This window comes from Gavia stellata, chromosome 2 (assembly GCF_030936135.1).
Source record: "Gavia stellata isolate bGavSte3 chromosome 2, bGavSte3.hap2, whole genome shotgun sequence".
Lineage (NCBI taxonomy): Eukaryota > Metazoa > Chordata > Aves > Gaviiformes > Gaviidae > Gavia > Gavia stellata.
Window position 1 is genome coordinate 96,916,465 of NC_082595.1, and position 17,085 is coordinate 96,933,549.

Here is a 17,085-nt window from a genome sequence, read left to right on the forward strand (position 1 = left end):
ACTAACTGATGAGTAACCATTTTTTCCTAGGTCTGTCATAAGCAGGAAAGTGGACCTAATTTGTATCACCTAAACAGAAAAAAAAGATCACAGCTTGGGTTAACACAAGCTTTCCCTTTTGAACTTACAAAGACATTAATATGTCTAACATACCTGAATTTGGATACAGGCAGACATCATTGATATCATATTCTGGCTCCATTGAAGTAAATATCTTCCCCTGAAATTGTAGGAAGAAAATACATTATAAAGAACTCCAAACAATATAATTAAATTTAATAAATCTAAACATTACAAATAGCCATTATAGAAGCTAAGAAATATAATGGAATAAAGATGGAACAGATTTTGCAGAACAATAAAATGTTTTTAGAGTATCTGAACATAACACAAGGAACTCAGTATTGTATTTTGTCTCTGATCTGATCTCTTTTAGGAAGTGTAGCCTACTGGCTATAGAAGACACAGCAATGTACAGTGGCACTTCTGTTTTCTCAGCTCACACTTCTGTGTTGAAAATATGTGTGTCAGATCTGCTTTATTTTATTTTATGCAAAAGAGGGGGTAAGGTCCGTAAGTTCCTGGCACATTGCCAGCGTAACCCTCCTTTTGTTCAAGTCTGACCGTGTTAGTTTTAAATAATTTTATTTTGGTAAGTATCATTAGCTGAAATGATGGGAGTGGAATTTGATTCTGGAGCTTGGTTCTTCCACCCTGCTCATGTCTACATAAAATGAAATATAGCTCAGCACTTCAGCTGTAATTTATAAACTCAGTATTAAAGAGGTCTAAATATAAAATAAAAACAGTGAAAGCATCCAGTGGTATCTAGCTTAGATCAGAATTGAGGTTATAAAGGTTATTTAAGAAAAAGGTAAAAGCAGGAAACAACATTCTCAAAAAAAAGAATTGGAACAAAGTCTGAAAAACCCAGACAAAATACAGGTGCTCTCATAAGCCAACACACAAGACAGCCAGTAAAGGAAGAGTCTCTAAGAACTGGGCCACAGAATCTGAAGCATGAGAGTACATGCCTACCCGGTTCTAAATGAGGGACAGGAACAGAGCAAATTTTGATGCTATTCCTCTTTTTTTCTTTCCCTGCAGCAATCCCACCTACCTTTCTGGGCCCTTCCTTTCCCTCCCAGTTACACGCTGTTACCCCACCCACCTCTGGTCTCTCCCCGATGATTAATAAGAGTCCTCCCCCATCCCGGTCTTAGCAGACAAAAGCCTCATGCTCCCCACCCCAAGGCACGTCTCAGCATGGGGCTATTCTGGTATCAAAGCCATACACTCTCCACCCCGCAGTCTGCCTCTGCAGTTGGTTCCCAGCCAGAGATAGTCAGGAACCAACATCTGGGCGAGGTGGAGCCAGCTGGAACATACTCTAGGGAAGAGTCCAAAGCTATCTTTGCCTTCCAGCAGTAAGAAACCCTCCCTTTTCCCACTGCAGAGGCCACCTGACCACCTTACACTGTTTCATTCTCAATGAGGGAAATATATATACCTAGGAAAAATGGAGAAAGGCCACTGCAGATGTTTTAAATAATAACCAATAATTTATTTGCTCTTTTAAACAATAAAAAGTAACTGCAGAGGACCTTACAAAAAACTGCTTGCGATCACAGAAAAAATAAGAGGCTGTTGAAAGTTCATGAAGCACAACAATAGAGAAATGACTGCCTGAAACAGTCAGAAAAAAAAGTGCCTCTAAACTACTATAACTGCTCGTGATACGTTTCATTATAAAGCTAGAAAAGCATAGATGGAGCATGTTTTTTAGAAGGAATACAATGACTAAAGATAGCCCCTCAAACCAAACCAAGCTACAGTAGTATTACTCTGAATCTATGGGATAACATATTTTGTGCAAGCTGCATTGACAAAAAGATAAGAACAGCATAATACAATGAAAGAAAGTCTTATGAAACTTACAGATTTCAACTTCACTTAGAGGTGCAAAAGGCAGGGATAAAGATGCTGCCTATTACAACATAATCCATTAATACAGCATAGTACATATTGTTATTTGACTCTAGGCATAGTATCTGCTTCAATATCCAAACAGGCTTCTGTGAAAATAAGCAGTACCTGATTTTAATAGGTCATAAACTAGCTGATCTACCTTTGAAGTTAGCCCTTCTCTGAGCAGGGAATTGGAATGACCATGTTTTCTCTGATGAAAAATCGTAACTGGATGCGTTCAAGCACACTGAGAAATACACAAACCAGTGCAATGGCTAAGATACTACTTTTTATGTTTAGATCCTTCTGCTGAAAGAAGCATCTTAGGCAAACATGTACAAACAGCTGAAAAAATACTTAAGACTGTATCTTTATACCTGACTGGCTGTTGAATACCTTCCCAGATGTTGGTTTATTTAGTCAGACAGGACAAAATGCTATGTAAATTAGGACACATTTAAAACCCAACTTCCTACACTGAATTTCAGCTTTATTATTCAAGCTGCATGAAAAAAAAAAGAAAATAAAATATCTGAATGCAGCAACATAAAAACACTTACCGTATCTCTGTTCCACATTTTTATGATTCGAGAATCTGCAGAGATAATTAAATCCAACTGACGCTGAAACTGAATTGACTTAATAGGCAGGCCATAGCGGTGATCTTTGACTATTAATGGATTACTAGACCGGAGATCATATAATAAAACCTTGAAGAGTAAGAGACAGATGAAACTTACAATATTGTAAGATCAAGAGGAAGTCACACACACCAGTTCTTCACTAAAGATTTAACTAAACTTGAGATTTTTTACTTAAATACATGGACAGGATTTACATAAAAGAAATAATTTTAAATTCTGAAAACAGCTTATTAAGTGAGCCCAGTTTATTCTGACACTATTTTAACCTCAGAAGTCTTTTTAATTTCTACTGAAAAGTGAACCATTTTCAAGGCTCTTAGTATTTCTTAATTACTAACATTTCACTTTAGTATTCTTGTGCTTTTCTTACAAGATTTAAATTTTCAGACTCTCTTCCACATTCAGTGACTATCACTTTCACTCAGTGAAACATCACAGAATGTAATTTTTTATTTTAAGGAAAGTAGAAAGTACAGGCCCTGTCTTCCAGAAGCCTGCATTTTAATCTCCAAAGTTGCCTATGGAACTTGAGAAAGACCTTAAATCTTTCACATGCAAAGTGTGAATACTAATAATTTTTGGGAAAAAAATATTATCAGTTTGTTTAATAAAAAATATAATCTCCAATAAAACTTGCCTGACACATATACTAACATTACCACAAATACAACTCTTACATACGTATTTGCTCTTGCACAAGCTACAGTTTTCTAAACCCACCAAAATATTGATGAAGACGGAAAAAAAATCTCTATACACCACTTTACAAATACGATGGTAACAATGAATAGATTAATCTAAATGATCCCCTACAGAAAGACAAGACAGTAAAAACAAGTTTTACAACAGACAATCACTTCTGCTTCATTAGCCACAATCAAGATAAGGGACAGCTTATATGTTGCATTGAGATGGTACTGATGCAGTCTTAAAAACCAGCAACTTCCCTGCATACTTGACTCTTAAGTCATATGAAAACTGCAGAATTTGAAGTTATATAGTATGTAGGTTGTGATGATTTTAAGTGGTCCCTACAGTATGCTGAAGGGCAAGACCATTTGACAAAACTAATTTGCAGTTTAAGAATGACTATTACTACTCTAAACATGTAATTTATGCTGTTGTAAATGCTTTTATTAATATATATTTACATTGCAATAAGTACACTCAATGTATAATAGACCTGGACTGGCAATTGCAAAACGGGATCTCCTAAGAACTGTTGTAGATGAAGGTAAGTTTACCTGCCCAGTAGATGTTCCAACAGCCATATTCAAAGCTCCATCAAACTTCAGTGCTGAAATAGATGGTAAACCATCTATCCTGCAAAACACAATGCTTACAGTTAGACATTCTTTCAATAAAGGCTGCAAATAATTTTTTCAATGTTAAAAATAGCTAAGATAATTAATGCAAATTACTTTACAGATATCACTTAGAAGTACTACTTCAAAAAGTTGTATTGTTTACATTCACAACTTGCGTTTGCATAGAAAATTAGCCACTACTACTCAGTTCAATAACTAAGAGACTCCTCTATGACTAGGAAACCCCTTTATTCACACTAGCAATGAGAAGACCATGGCAGGTAATTTTAATGCAAAGTGGGATTTGTTTCTAAAGGCAAAACTTCGGAAAAAACAGAAGAACACACATTGAAAAGGTAGCCTTTACTCACTCTGTGTCTGCTGTTACACTGCTTAAAGCACAGTCCAACAACCCAACTCGATTTCTGGTTCTAGGATCCCAGTATTCCACTTTACCCTAAACAGTTTAGAAAATATGTTTCAAGCTTATGCAACAGATGCCTGTTATTCTGAAAATGTTTAAATAAAATTATAAATTATTTCATCTATGAATAATTAATCGAATTTCCTAGGTTGACATGACTTGTCCTAATAACGGCATACAAGCTCCACACGTTTCATTTATATTTTTTAAAAATGTGATCTGAATGAAAATCATTAACACTAAATTTCCAAAGATTAATAGGGTACACATGCTAAATAATTTCTACAGATGGCTATACTGTAAAGCAAGGTAACATTATTTTCTCTCCCATCTCCAAAATCTCAAGCATCTCAGCAACCAAGGGAGCTCAGAAATTATATCTGCATTATGTTCTAAAAAGTCATCTTGTTTACAGGATCTGTATCTAACATAACAAATGAGATCAAATTAATTAATTAGGTTCCTATCATGATTTCTTCTTATCTTCATGTAAACTAATACAAAAAAGAAACAAACACTACTGCCCTTTTTATAAAGGGAATGCAAACATTTACCTCAGCTGTCCCCATAGCAAACAAGAAGTGTACAGGATTTATGTCACAGACATTACTCTCTCTAGAACAGAAAAAGGAGTAAGTTTAATGACCTCAGAATAATTTAACACGTGAACAATTAAAACAATTTCTGTAATCATGTACACTATTGCTCAGCCTGAAAAAGCAAAAGCTGGAGGGAGGGACGAATGGCCATCTAATAGCAGCTTCCCATACTTAAGAGGCGCTTACCAAGAATTTGGAGCCATCAGAGACAGTGCCGATTACTTCAAACAGGTAAGGTTCCAACTGGATGTTAAGGATAATATTTTTATGCCATGCAGATAATTAAGCACTGGAATGTGTTGCCCACAGAGGCTGTGGAATTTCTGTCCTTGTAGTTTTCAAAACCCGCTGGGAAAATTCATCTGAATTCAGTGTGACCATGCCTTGAGCAGGAGGCTGGGCTCTGAGGTTCTTTCCAACCTGAATGATTCTGTGTTTCTCTGCCCATACCGACCACCTACCACTAAGCCTTTCCTTATCGCTCTGCTCCACTATATTCTTAAAGAACTCAATTATGTCAGAAGGTGTTCCTGTCCTGATTACTTATGTTCTGAAGCTTACATCTTCAACATATTCTGATGAATGGCCCATCTTCCTTTCCCTCTCTGAAGTATCCTGTTTCTCAACAGGACAGCCAGGAGCCCTGTATTTCTCCAACAATTCTTCCAAAGTACAACTATTGCTCTTTACACCACTCATCCTGGCACCTTCCACCTTCTTCCATTCAAAGCCTTCCACCTCTAATTCTATAACTCATCCAATTCCCCTACCCTCACAACCTTCTCACAACTTCAAGTCTCATCTCCCTAATGCTGATTTTACGTAAGACCCTTAGCATTCCTACAGGACTTTCCTGGATTTTTTTTGCTACTGCTCAGTTTCTGTAATTATGCCTGCCCAAATATTCCTTTGTCCATTAAACTATCCTATCCACTGAGCACCAGCACCAACTAGCCACTTTATCTAGTCAAGTCTGTTCTTCTCATCTGCCTCTCCCCACATAAAAGAAGCCCAGCTCCTGCTCTAGTAGCATTTTCAAAAGAATCAGACACATGCTGGAATATAAAAATTCTCTGTCCTTCTGCTCTTGCAGTAGCCCAAAAAGACATGCCTGGGAAAGTACATACCCTGTGGGTAGATCTCTGTATGATGGCTAAATTGCGCAATAATGGCAAAGTTTTAATGAAACGCTCTTAACATCAAGTTATATAATACCTACTACAAGTCCATGTTAAGCAATTTTAAAATATGCACGAAAGAAAACTCAATTAAAACATAAAAACTAAAACAAAGAATTACAGAACATAAAATAAAATGAGGCTCAGACTCCGCATACGTTCCTTTTCAACTCTGCAACGTATTTGGGCAGTATTCAGATACAGTACTGATTATGAGCATGCTAGTATTTTGCTTCCACCTGGTGGAAAGAAGACAGATAGACGTCATGCATTACAGATAACTTACGAAGCATCAGTTTGCAGGGAGTTGAGAAACCTTCCTTGTTCCAGATTTAGCCTGTATACTTCAGAACTACAAAGGAAAAATCCAAAATTACTCCTTTCTCTTACGAATACTGAAGAACACTGTTATAAATTAGAAGGGGTTATAAAGAGTCTCGCTGACAGCCTAATTTTACCAAATATACAACTTTCAGACTTCACATTCTGAAAAATGACACATCTATCCTTCAGTATTAAAAACACAGAGAAAAATGTGCATGTTCACCAAAGATATTTATTACACTGCAATATCCTACCAATTACTCTACCCAGGGAAAACATGCATCAATTCCTTTCTTAAGATCTTTTAATTTCCTATGATTTACGTTACATCTTGAATTGCTACTTATTTTGTTTGAAACCCTGAAGACTTCATTTTATTTCTACTATGTCTTCTCGTAATCTCCGTTAATTATTTTATGTGATTTGACTCACACTTTAACAGCAACAAAACACCAACCAGGATAGAAAAAGTAATTTAATTTTCCTTACTTAAGTGCTAATCACTTTTTAAAACAGTACACTGAATTGTAATTTTTATAACAAATTTGCAAATACATGACGTACTTGGTTTAAGAATCAAAGAAAAAAAGTCTTAGTACAGGAACCTGAATTAATCTTAGTCTTCCCACATTTTCCACACTTCACAAACCGTCTCCATTATTAATTTGGAAGGAATTGCCACTGCTTCTAATTTTTAGTTTTTCTCATATTTTAATATTAATTTTATTCTTGGAAAACATTGCTAACAAAAGTGAAACAAAGTAATTCACTTAATCAATACCTTGCTCCTACAAAATACAGGTCACATGATGGATAGTGATAAGAGAAATCTCTACCAAATTTTGGTATTCTTGTCCTGTAGTAATGGCCGTGTTGCGAATGAAACTCCACAAATCTGTCACACTGCAAGAAGACAATCTGAAAATAAAATAGAAAGAACTGAAATACACAGAAGCAGACAACAATCTCCTCAAGTTGTCTTGCAGCACAAACTCCGGTGATTTTTTTCAAGCTCACACAGGTTTATCACAACCCATTTAAACCATTTCTACTAAAATGATAAAATTGACTACTGCTTCATCATTCTCACTAGCCACAGCAAAGCTCTTTATTAATAAAGATGAAATGAATATTCACAAGATTATATGCAATACCCTGAAAATGACTCTGCAACCAGAAGCAGTATAGTCATCTCGGTGTTACGCTGCACCAAAATTAACATCTGTAACTCTGGTGTCTGAAAGAAGTAATTTCCTCCAGGTACAATGCCATGCAGACACCATTATGTTCATAGGTACTAAGCACATGTACTATACATCCTGACACATGGCACTGTTCCAATAAATGACACCAATGACCTTTGTGCATTTTTTGTTGTTTGCCAACTGAATAAGCACATTGTTTCTTTCTGAAACTTAGACAAACATCTCAGTCCTGCAAGAGCTCACAGGGAAGCATTACTAGAAAGCTAGATCTATACTAGTAAATAAAATAGGCCAGAACCTGCCCCTACATGGCACAACTCATATCCATATGAAGGAATTCTTCCCACTCCAAACAGAGACAGCATCATCCACACCATCCGTTACACTGATGCTGTACCTCAAACCAGGTCCAGGCACTGTGTGATGGAGGAACAGTTGGCCTGGCCCAAACTCATGCCACGATGCATGGAAACAGTTAAATGATATGCATAATCACAGGCTAACTCTTGACTCTAAGCATCAACCCTATTTAGCTTAGGCTAGAAAAGTGCTAGTTCAGTTTAGAATACGTGTAGTCCATGCATCTTCTGAACTTTCAGAAGATGCATGTAGATAATGAAGTAGACTTCCGCATGTAGATGCAGAAGTAGATAATGAAGATTTTAAATTTCCTACTGCTGGACTACATTGTTAGCAATGCAAATAATGATGAGAAGCTCGGGAAAGGCGAGGTACAAAAGTTATTTTGAAACTGTCATCTTTATTTGTATATCTGCATATTCTTCCCTTACGAGACATGTACAAAGTACTGACCTGGGTGAGTACTTCATGCCTATTTATCATTAAGTCCCCCCTTACTTATGCTTTTTCTGGTATTAGAAATCCTAGTATTTCAACTTTTATTCATGGATTCACTCATCTTGGTCCAAGACCAAGTAGAGTATCATCTTTCAGAAGTCTAACTATGATTTCATATGAGATTACAGATGCAGCTGCACAGTTGATGTTATACAATGATGTTTTTCATATACATCCCAATCAATTCTTTGTGTTCCTAATGCTTCTATGCTTTCTACTGGAGGTTTACAAAGAGCAAAGTTCTTTCTTCATCTGTTTGAAACAATGCCCAGATCAAATCTTTTCTCTATCATCACTGCAAAAGAAGAAATGTCTGCATCTTCATGCAGTACAGAAGCTAAATAAACTGTGAGAAGAATACAAAATTAAACCGTATTTAATTTTAAAATATCAGTATCACATTCTCTTCATTCACTGTCAGTAAGCCATCAAAAAAATGTTACCAAGAAAAGACAAGATGCAGTTTGCTTTCAATGAGAAAAGTGAATTTTCTTCTCACCCACTCTACCTCCAAAAAGATTTTAGAAAGTTTTTGATAGTTGCCAAAAGCAACCAAATATTCTGCTAATGACTGCCTTACCTTTAGTATTTTTCTACAGTATTGGACTTGAATATCTATGTGTTCTCTTTCATTAGCAGTGGATACAACTCACTGTAAATCATGTTTGTCTTGCCTTCACACTAAATATTTAAGTCACTACAACCTCAGGGTAGCAAATGCATAGTCACCAGTGTGTGGCAAAAATACTAAGCGGAAATACGTGTCTTTTTTGCAAAAGGCTGTGGGAAAGAAAGATATCACTGTCTCCTAAGTCTGAAACTTAGTTCAGGTGTAAAATTTTTAAGTCTAAAACTTTGGAGAGCACAGAAGTGTAACTGGCCTTATGGATACCAGTATGAATGAAAGCCAACAGCATGCTCTCACTGTGAAACTGCAAATAAGCCTCAATAGGCGACCTTACAAGGATAGTGGGAACAGACTGGAGAGAAGCTATTTTCCCTGCACTACTAAGGCATGAGGCAGTGCGTCTAGTGTTGGGCCCCCTAATTCAAGAGGGACGCTGAAAGCATCAAGAGGGCTACCATGACAGGCAAGGGGCAGAACACAAAACGTTCAAAGAAAGGTTGGAAGAACCTTAGCTTGTTTAGTCAGGCAAAGAGCACCCTGTAGGACAATCTACTAACAGCCAGCAACTGAAGTGCAGTTATAAAAATGACAAGAGTCAAACTCCTTGCAGTAGCAACAGTGAAAACTTCAGATTTTCCTGGACAGGTTGTACAGGAAGGAAGAATTCTTTATGATGAGGTAGTGCAGCATTGCAACAATTCATTCAGTGAATTTGTGTAACCTCCAAGCCTACAGTTTTTGACAGTCCTGTTCAAGCACTAAATGATGTCTGAAGATCCCCTTCCAATCAATATTTTTATGATTCTAAACATTTCAAGTGTAATTTCTCAAATATTGTTCCCTCCTTCTAACATGTTCAAAACATTACGACAGCTACCTGAAATCAGTTTTCTCTCTAATGATTTGCTAAGTTTTAGGAAAATAAAATTGTAAATAAGGTTGTATAAAGTTGTGAAAGTAGGGCTTCAGTTTGAAATACAGTACCAAATTCAGTTGAAAACACACATGAGCCTTACTGTTTGTAACCAGTCAGAAACATATTTGTGAATACAATGTGTTCCTCAGTCTCCCAAATAACTGTTTGGTCTGTACAATCAGAAACATTCTCCCACAGACAAGTGGGAGGTTACTGCACTGTATCAGTCACCTTCTTCTGTTACTTGAATTCACGCACATTCTTAGAAATCTCACAGGGGAAAAATTTTGAAAATACTAAAGCTAGAAGGCTAAATGATAATGTCTCTGATCAAATAGAAATATTTGTTAAAACAAACCTGTACTGGAAATTCTAATGTTTGTTCTCAGAAAAAAAGTATTAAAATAAACACTTAAAAAAAAAAAGCTTGTCCTAATGGAATCAGCAAAATTATATGCTTAAATTTTGTATTTAATTTGGAACATAACACCTTGATGAATCAGCAAAATTTACAGAAAGAAGTAACATCTTTTGTTACACCAGCTGCTGCAGCTGGAGAAAACAGGTGACCTTTCAAGCACATTAACACCTAGAAAAGTGTTTAACAGAATTAGAAACAGTAACTGTCTTGGGCCTGAAAAAGGGCTGATGGTCCTAAGAACTTAACTGTTCCCTCCAGGTACAGCACTTCACTAGGGAGGGGAAAAAAAAAAAAAAAGATATTACTTCTCTCCACAATTTTTGCCTCATTCGTATGCCTATAATCATCACGTCTACGACAATGCTGACAAATCAGACTATTAACTTATCTAAGCTATTCCACCTCTCAAAAATGGTGTATCTGTGTATCACTCATCACAAGGGGTTGTGACTAATTCCATTTTTCACATTATTTTGTTTGTACGATAGATCATTATTTGAAGTTTCTCTACTACAGACAAAAGACTTTGTATTATAATTTGCCTTACCACTTTTAAAGAGACAAAGAAAACAAATGACATTTTGAAGGTACAAAAAATGTTTATCCTGTTTGCTTTTCTAAAAAAACTTTTCTGTTCCAAAAGTTGCGTTGATTGACTGCCTTTACTATATATGAAAATGCATTTTAATATACATATTAAACAGTTTTTTCATTTATACATTGAAAACATTAACATACCTTTGAGTAATCATCTGATAAAATCTCAAACGTAACCACTAGAGGAGAGAGCAAGAGAATTTTAAGTCAGCTAAGTAAGCAAACTTACTTGCAAACACTGGCATAAATCCTGACAACATTTACACTCATGCTAACCTTTAGTCATATAAGTATTCCCCACAGGTGTCAATGCATAATGCAGGCATTGTGATAAAATCTTTAATTATATAAATTTATTTGCAAAATAGTAAGTAGTTTTCTAAAACTTTAGAAACATATGAAGCATCTTGTAATCTTTTCATCGTTCTTGTGTACTTGACACATTCCTCAACGCAATGCTCAACCATGTATTTATTGGCTCAGGGAAGGTCTAATCAAATGGTTTTTCAGGGAGCGTGTGGTCCATGGACCTTTGGTAATCCATCAAAGATGATAAAAAATGACATGAGTTTGGATATACTAGGCACAAACCTGCACAAGTGATCTTTCTAAGGAATCAGCACTTCCACAGAAAAAGTTGTAAGGCTCAAAAAAAAATGACAAATTTGAAAGCCACTATCCATGCTGAACACTGCAACATATTGAACTTTGCCTAGTTTTAAATAAGCTGGGTTGGGAACATTAGGGAGCAGCTGCTTCAGCTAAATTGGTTCCATTTAAATGAGGTAGCTCATTTAAAGTTATCTGAAGTGACTCTCTGCTACATTTCTAATTAAACATACTTTTGCAGTCTAGTAAGATGCCAGTTCAAAAAAAAATTTACTTTAAGCTCTAATTACCAGCAAGCATTTACTATTACAATGACCCCTACTCTTTTAAAATGGGTCTCACTTTTGCCACACCTTCCTCTCCCCAGCCTCTCTGAACCTCTACCACTACCTACCTCCCCTCTTACTGTGTTGCAGCACTGTCCCTTCACCTTATGTGACTCCTTGTAGTTGTGAGGCACAGGGTGAAGCAGCACTACAGTGCTCTAATTCCCTTTTCCTGACCTAAGTCAGTAGTTCTCAATTTTTGTTTTTCACATCACTTTCACACCCATCACAGTTAGACCAACTTCATTCTTCTGTAATGATTTAGAAATTCTGCCACCCTATGCTCATTCCCTCGTTGCTTTGGTCACCACTGTATCCCAGTTTTCAGCCATCAGTCTTCTAAAACCCCAGACTTCTAACAAAAAACAAACCAAAACAAAAAAACGTACACATCAATCCCCAAATCTATGCACCGTAAAACTCAGGGCCACAGCAGCTCTGACCTCCTTCTTTAGTCTAACTGCCAGCAGATTCTCCCTTGCCCACTGTCTAGATGGCTCCTTGCTTTCTTCACTGTAGTTGCTCTCCCTCCAAACTAGTAGCAAACAAGGTGTAATTAAGGGCCATCTATCCTTAAGTACCTTGCTTCCAAGAAAACAAACAACCAAACCAAAGAAACAAAACAACCAAACCAAAGAAACAAAACCACTGTCAGGGTATTATCTTTACCCTATAACTCACCTATTGAGCTTAGGCTCCAGTGGAAAACAGCGAGAACTTACTCAGTAACCTTATTCAGTAACGATGGTGCAACCACGGTGCATTCTCCTACCTTACTGCTTCACAGAAGAGGAAAGAAGGGAGAACTGACCTCTACCCAGCCATTGTACCCACACAGCGTTCCCCAGAGAGCAGCCTTCAGCCACATTCACTCTCTGAGCCCCACGCTTACTGGCTCAAGGTAAATCTTCATTCCTCACACCACTCCAAGAGAGGAAAGGACTTCAAAGGAGGAGGAAAAGGGAAAAGTACAGAGATAAAGACTAGGTGAAGTTCTGCTCTAGATTCTTGTGTTCCCCCAAAGTACATTCTGTCCCCTCAGCACAGGGAGGGAAATTTCTACTGCAGGCCAACCTGAATTATACATGAAAGGTATCTTGTACTAACAGCCATAGCTTGTACTAACCTTCAGAATCTAAGCATCTTTCAAATTTCTGTGATAACTGATAGGTATCAAAGCAGCGGATCCTTGGCTTATAAGTTCCTGAAAGAACAATTTGATCTTTAATAAAAAAATTAAACAAAAAGATAACATAAAAGCATTTTTTTAAAAATATGTCTTACATATACAGGCTCTACTGCGTTTCAGCTGTAAGTATTCTGATCTTACCAAAGTCTCTGTAACTGGAAAAACAAGCCTCTTAGTAACATAACCTTATGGCCTGGTTTTTGTCTTTGGTGCCTGAAAGCACCCTACTTCTATGTAGGTGCTTCTGATTACCAGATACATCATACAGAATTTAATACCTTTCAGTAAGTCTGAAAGACCAAGTGTCCTTATGCTATATTAATGCCTACTGACGTATTCATGTTTGGATCCTGCTTTGACAGTTACAAAATGTAGCATTATCCTCTATCCTTTAAAACAATACTCAGACAATGAAGTTCAGAAGTTATGTAAAGCAGATTTATATACGCACAATAAAATTAATTAAGAACTTAGTTTTTAACTATTATAAACAGTTTAGTATTATAAACACCCAGTAGCAGGGGGGTTGGACAAGATGATCTTCAAAGGTCCTTTCCACCCCAAACCACTCTATGATTCTAAAAACATCTGTATTCTAAAAAGAAGTATTTCACAATACCACTACCAAGACAGCCACTCTATCACATCTTAAGAGTAAGCTTCCAAAACTCTGTTCAATGCTACATTTAAAAATGAACTCTCATGAATTCTACTTGAAATACCATGTCAATTCTGCAATCAAGATTTTCTAGCACTTTTGGCCTCTGCTACAGAGAGACACTTTGTTAACTCACCAACTGCCATAATATACTGTCCATCTCTCGATACCTTAATCTTTGTGCTAACTGTGGGCATGTCAAAGTCCTGAATAAGTTCAATTCTTCGACGAATATCTATAAAGAAATAAAATAAAACTATTTTTTAAAGGTACCACTATTATATCAGCTGAAAAAACTGTAACGGTTTCTTGCGGAAGCATGTTGAGTTAATTGAATATAGGGAATATCTTTTAAGATCTTTTAAAATATAAAGATGGTTTAAGTATAATTAACACAAGTTATAAGCAAATTAATATAGTCTGTTAACGCCGAGATGCAGGCTACCTCCACGCAAAATAAATGGCTATTCCGAGGTGGTAACTACGTAACAAATTATTGTATAACGTACTGGCAAATATTTATCACACATTTTACACAACTAAGATGTTGTGTAATATATTCCATCCCCCTGTTAACTCTATGCATTTTTGGTTGGTTGAGGTTTTTATACAACCCTTCTTATGGTATGTAAATAGCCATATTTTGTTTTGGGTAACAAGTTTAGGCTAAAATTATGATGTTCCTGCACTCTAAGATGAGCAGAATACACACAGAGGAGTCTATAGTTGGACTTCATCATAAGCTATATATGGAATTCATCCATCGTGTTTCTGTACAATCTACAACCCCAAAATGTAATGCCTGAAATTCAAAGCAATATTGGTAATACTCTATATATACAAAGCTGTGCAGGAAGTTGAAGTATGGCCTTCTAACCATAACTATTTATAGCTTTAATTTTGTAGTTTTTAAAATATGTGCTATGCTTAACTTTATTGTATCATTTAGTAAAGTGTCTCCCTCTGGACTTGCACGTTGTTTACGTGCAGCCGAGTATTACTGAGGACCCTGCGAGGGGAAAACTCACCCACATCTTTCTTCTGTAAAGCTCTTTTCTTCCTGTCTGAAAGCCACTGCAATAAAATACATAAATCAATCTTGAGCTTGTTATGTATAAAGGAACCAGAGGATCACTTAGTTTATCCAGTTTGAAAGTGTAAGAAATTTAGGCCATTAATTACAGAATCACAGAATCACTAAGGTTGGAAAAGACCTGTAAGATCATCAAGTCCAACCTAAAAAAAAAACAAAAACAAAAACCAAAAAAACACAAACAAAACAAAAAAAACAACCAAAACAAAACAAAAAAAAGAATTCTTGATTAATTCATCTCTCTTGATTATTTTTAAATTTCCACTGGTAAGTTTAACCATTCCACGTCAAGAAAACTGAAGCAGTAGCGGTTTTTAAGGGTCTGTGGAATACCACGCCTACGGTTAGAGAGGCACATATTCAGACTGGATTTTATTTTAATAAATGCGCACAGCCGGTTTTAGTTAACAACCCCCACCCTCCACAGAAGCGCCCAGAGAGGGGGCAGCTCGGTGAGCCGCTCTGGCCCGGGCTGGAGCTCAGGCCCGACGCGTGCCACAGGCTTTTAGAGCCTCCCGCTGCAGGAACGGGCGGGCGGCCCCCCCAGGCCAGGCGGGCGGCCCGGGGCCCGGCGACCCGGCTGCGGGAGAGGCCGCCCTGGGCCGGCAGCGCGTCCCCTCGCCCCGCTCGGCCGCCCTCCCCGCGCCGCTCCCTCACCTCCGGGAGGCTCCTGCCGGCGCTGAGGCTGTAGATCTTCACCTCGTTGAGGCTGGAGACCTGCATGGCCGCGGCGCTGCCCGCCTCTTCCTGGGCCGAGGGGAAGCGGAAGGCAGCCCGCTTCCGGCGCCCGGCTGCTTCCACCCGGCGGCGGCCGGGAGCCGGCGGGGCCGCGCTCGGAGGCGGGGGCTGGGGGCAGCCCGGGTGACGGCGGCTCTCGCCCCCTCCTTCTCATAGGGAAGAAGGAAGTCCCTCTGGCAGGGAAGGAAGCAAGTCGGTGAGAAAGCAAGCTTTGCCAGCGCCGCTGCTGGTCGCGAAACAACTGGGCTGCTGCCAGTTTCCCCAGGCCTTCGTTTCTAACCCTCAAAAAGCGCCTGTGCAAGAGGCTGCCGGGCGCCGACACCTGGGGAGGCGGGGGGGTAACGGGGGCGGCCGTGTGCGCCGCACAGCCTGCGGGGGGCGAGACCCCATCCCCGCGCCCCAGCACCCGTCGGGCGGCGGTGCCATGGCGGGCAGCGCAGGTCAGACCGCCAAGGCCGGAGGTGCCTTGCCGGGCTTGGTGGAGGAGGTTAATTTTCTCACCCTACAGCAAACCCGCCTCCGTTACCTACGGAAAACAATCAATCCAGGATTTGGTTGATCAGAACCTTGCCAGCAAATGTAGAAAGATCCATTTTTATTGCTTTATAGCATCACCGTTTAAACAAGTATGGACACGGAAAAGTCAGGCCGTTACTGCTTTAACTTACAAGAGCAATGACAAGGATCAAAATAATGTATATCTGATCTATATACATGCTCAAGAAACAGTGAAAACCAAACCCAAATACTTACCGCAGCAATACGTAAGTCCAGTACAAGATGCAAATTGAAGCTGTTTCAAACAAGTCTTACGTACGGTGTTCCCTGGATGATGTATTTCAACAATGATGATACAACATCATGACTAGAAAGGACTCTATCCTAGCTCATATTCGAGGGCGCTATAGCTCAGATTCGTGGGAGATTAACACACCAAAATACAGGTATCTACATGGGTGCTAGATGTCTAAGCTCCCATTTCGGAGAGCTAAGGCTTCACTTGCTTAAATGTAGGTTGTCTAGTGGCATTTGAGATGCCGTATGGTATCCAGGACACCTAGATGGGGCTGACACAAGACCTGTGGAAAACCCATGCCCTTCTGCAGCATGAGCTGGAGGCCAGGCAGGATGTGCAAGGACATCTCAAGTGGCACCAGAATCTCATCCCAAGTAAACGCAGTTAATGACGCCTGAGGAGCAATGTAGCACAGTGGGGCCTAGGTGTCTTCTTCAGGGTGAGCTCAATCCTTTCTAGGTTTCACTGTCTAATCACTGAGACTGCCACTGGCTATTAATAGACATTTCAAGCTGAATTCATTTGTCCACACATAGAGATCTTGTGCTGTTTGGGATGCCCTAAGTAATCCCAGACATCCGCAGGGGGTCAGTTGGTGTGACGCAAG

The 17,085-nt window shown here is 38.6% G+C and overlaps 1 protein-coding gene across 3 annotated transcripts in view; it reads right to left on the reverse strand.

Moving 5' to 3' along the window:
- The window catches only part of NOL10 (nucleolar protein 10), a 53,341-nt gene extending 37,674 nt beyond the window's left edge, over positions 1 to 15,667 (reverse strand). Inside the window, exons 1-12 of one of the 3 annotated variants that reach the window (XM_059829389.1) lie at positions 15,602 to 15,667; positions 14,880 to 14,925; positions 13,988 to 14,086; positions 13,131 to 13,208; positions 11,211 to 11,248; positions 7,226 to 7,362; positions 6,407 to 6,472; positions 4,898 to 4,958; positions 4,291 to 4,376; positions 3,857 to 3,935; positions 2,529 to 2,678; positions 154 to 220 (exon numbers count right to left, since the gene is read on the reverse strand). In XM_059829389.1, the coding sequence (XP_059685372.1) occupies positions 154 to 220; positions 2,529 to 2,678; positions 3,857 to 3,935; positions 4,291 to 4,376; positions 4,898 to 4,958; positions 6,407 to 6,472; positions 7,226 to 7,362; positions 11,211 to 11,248; positions 13,131 to 13,208; positions 13,988 to 14,086; positions 14,880 to 14,925; positions 15,602 to 15,667 (973 nt within the window). The remainder of the gene's footprint in view (positions 1 to 153; positions 221 to 2,528; positions 2,679 to 3,856; positions 3,936 to 4,290; positions 4,377 to 4,897; positions 4,959 to 6,406; positions 6,473 to 7,225; positions 7,363 to 11,210; positions 11,249 to 13,130; positions 13,209 to 13,987; positions 14,087 to 14,879; positions 14,926 to 15,601) is intronic. The other 2 variants (XM_059829396.1, XM_059829405.1) reach the window with 2 other exon arrangements.
- Between the last annotated feature and the right edge of the window lie 1,418 nt (positions 15,668 to 17,085).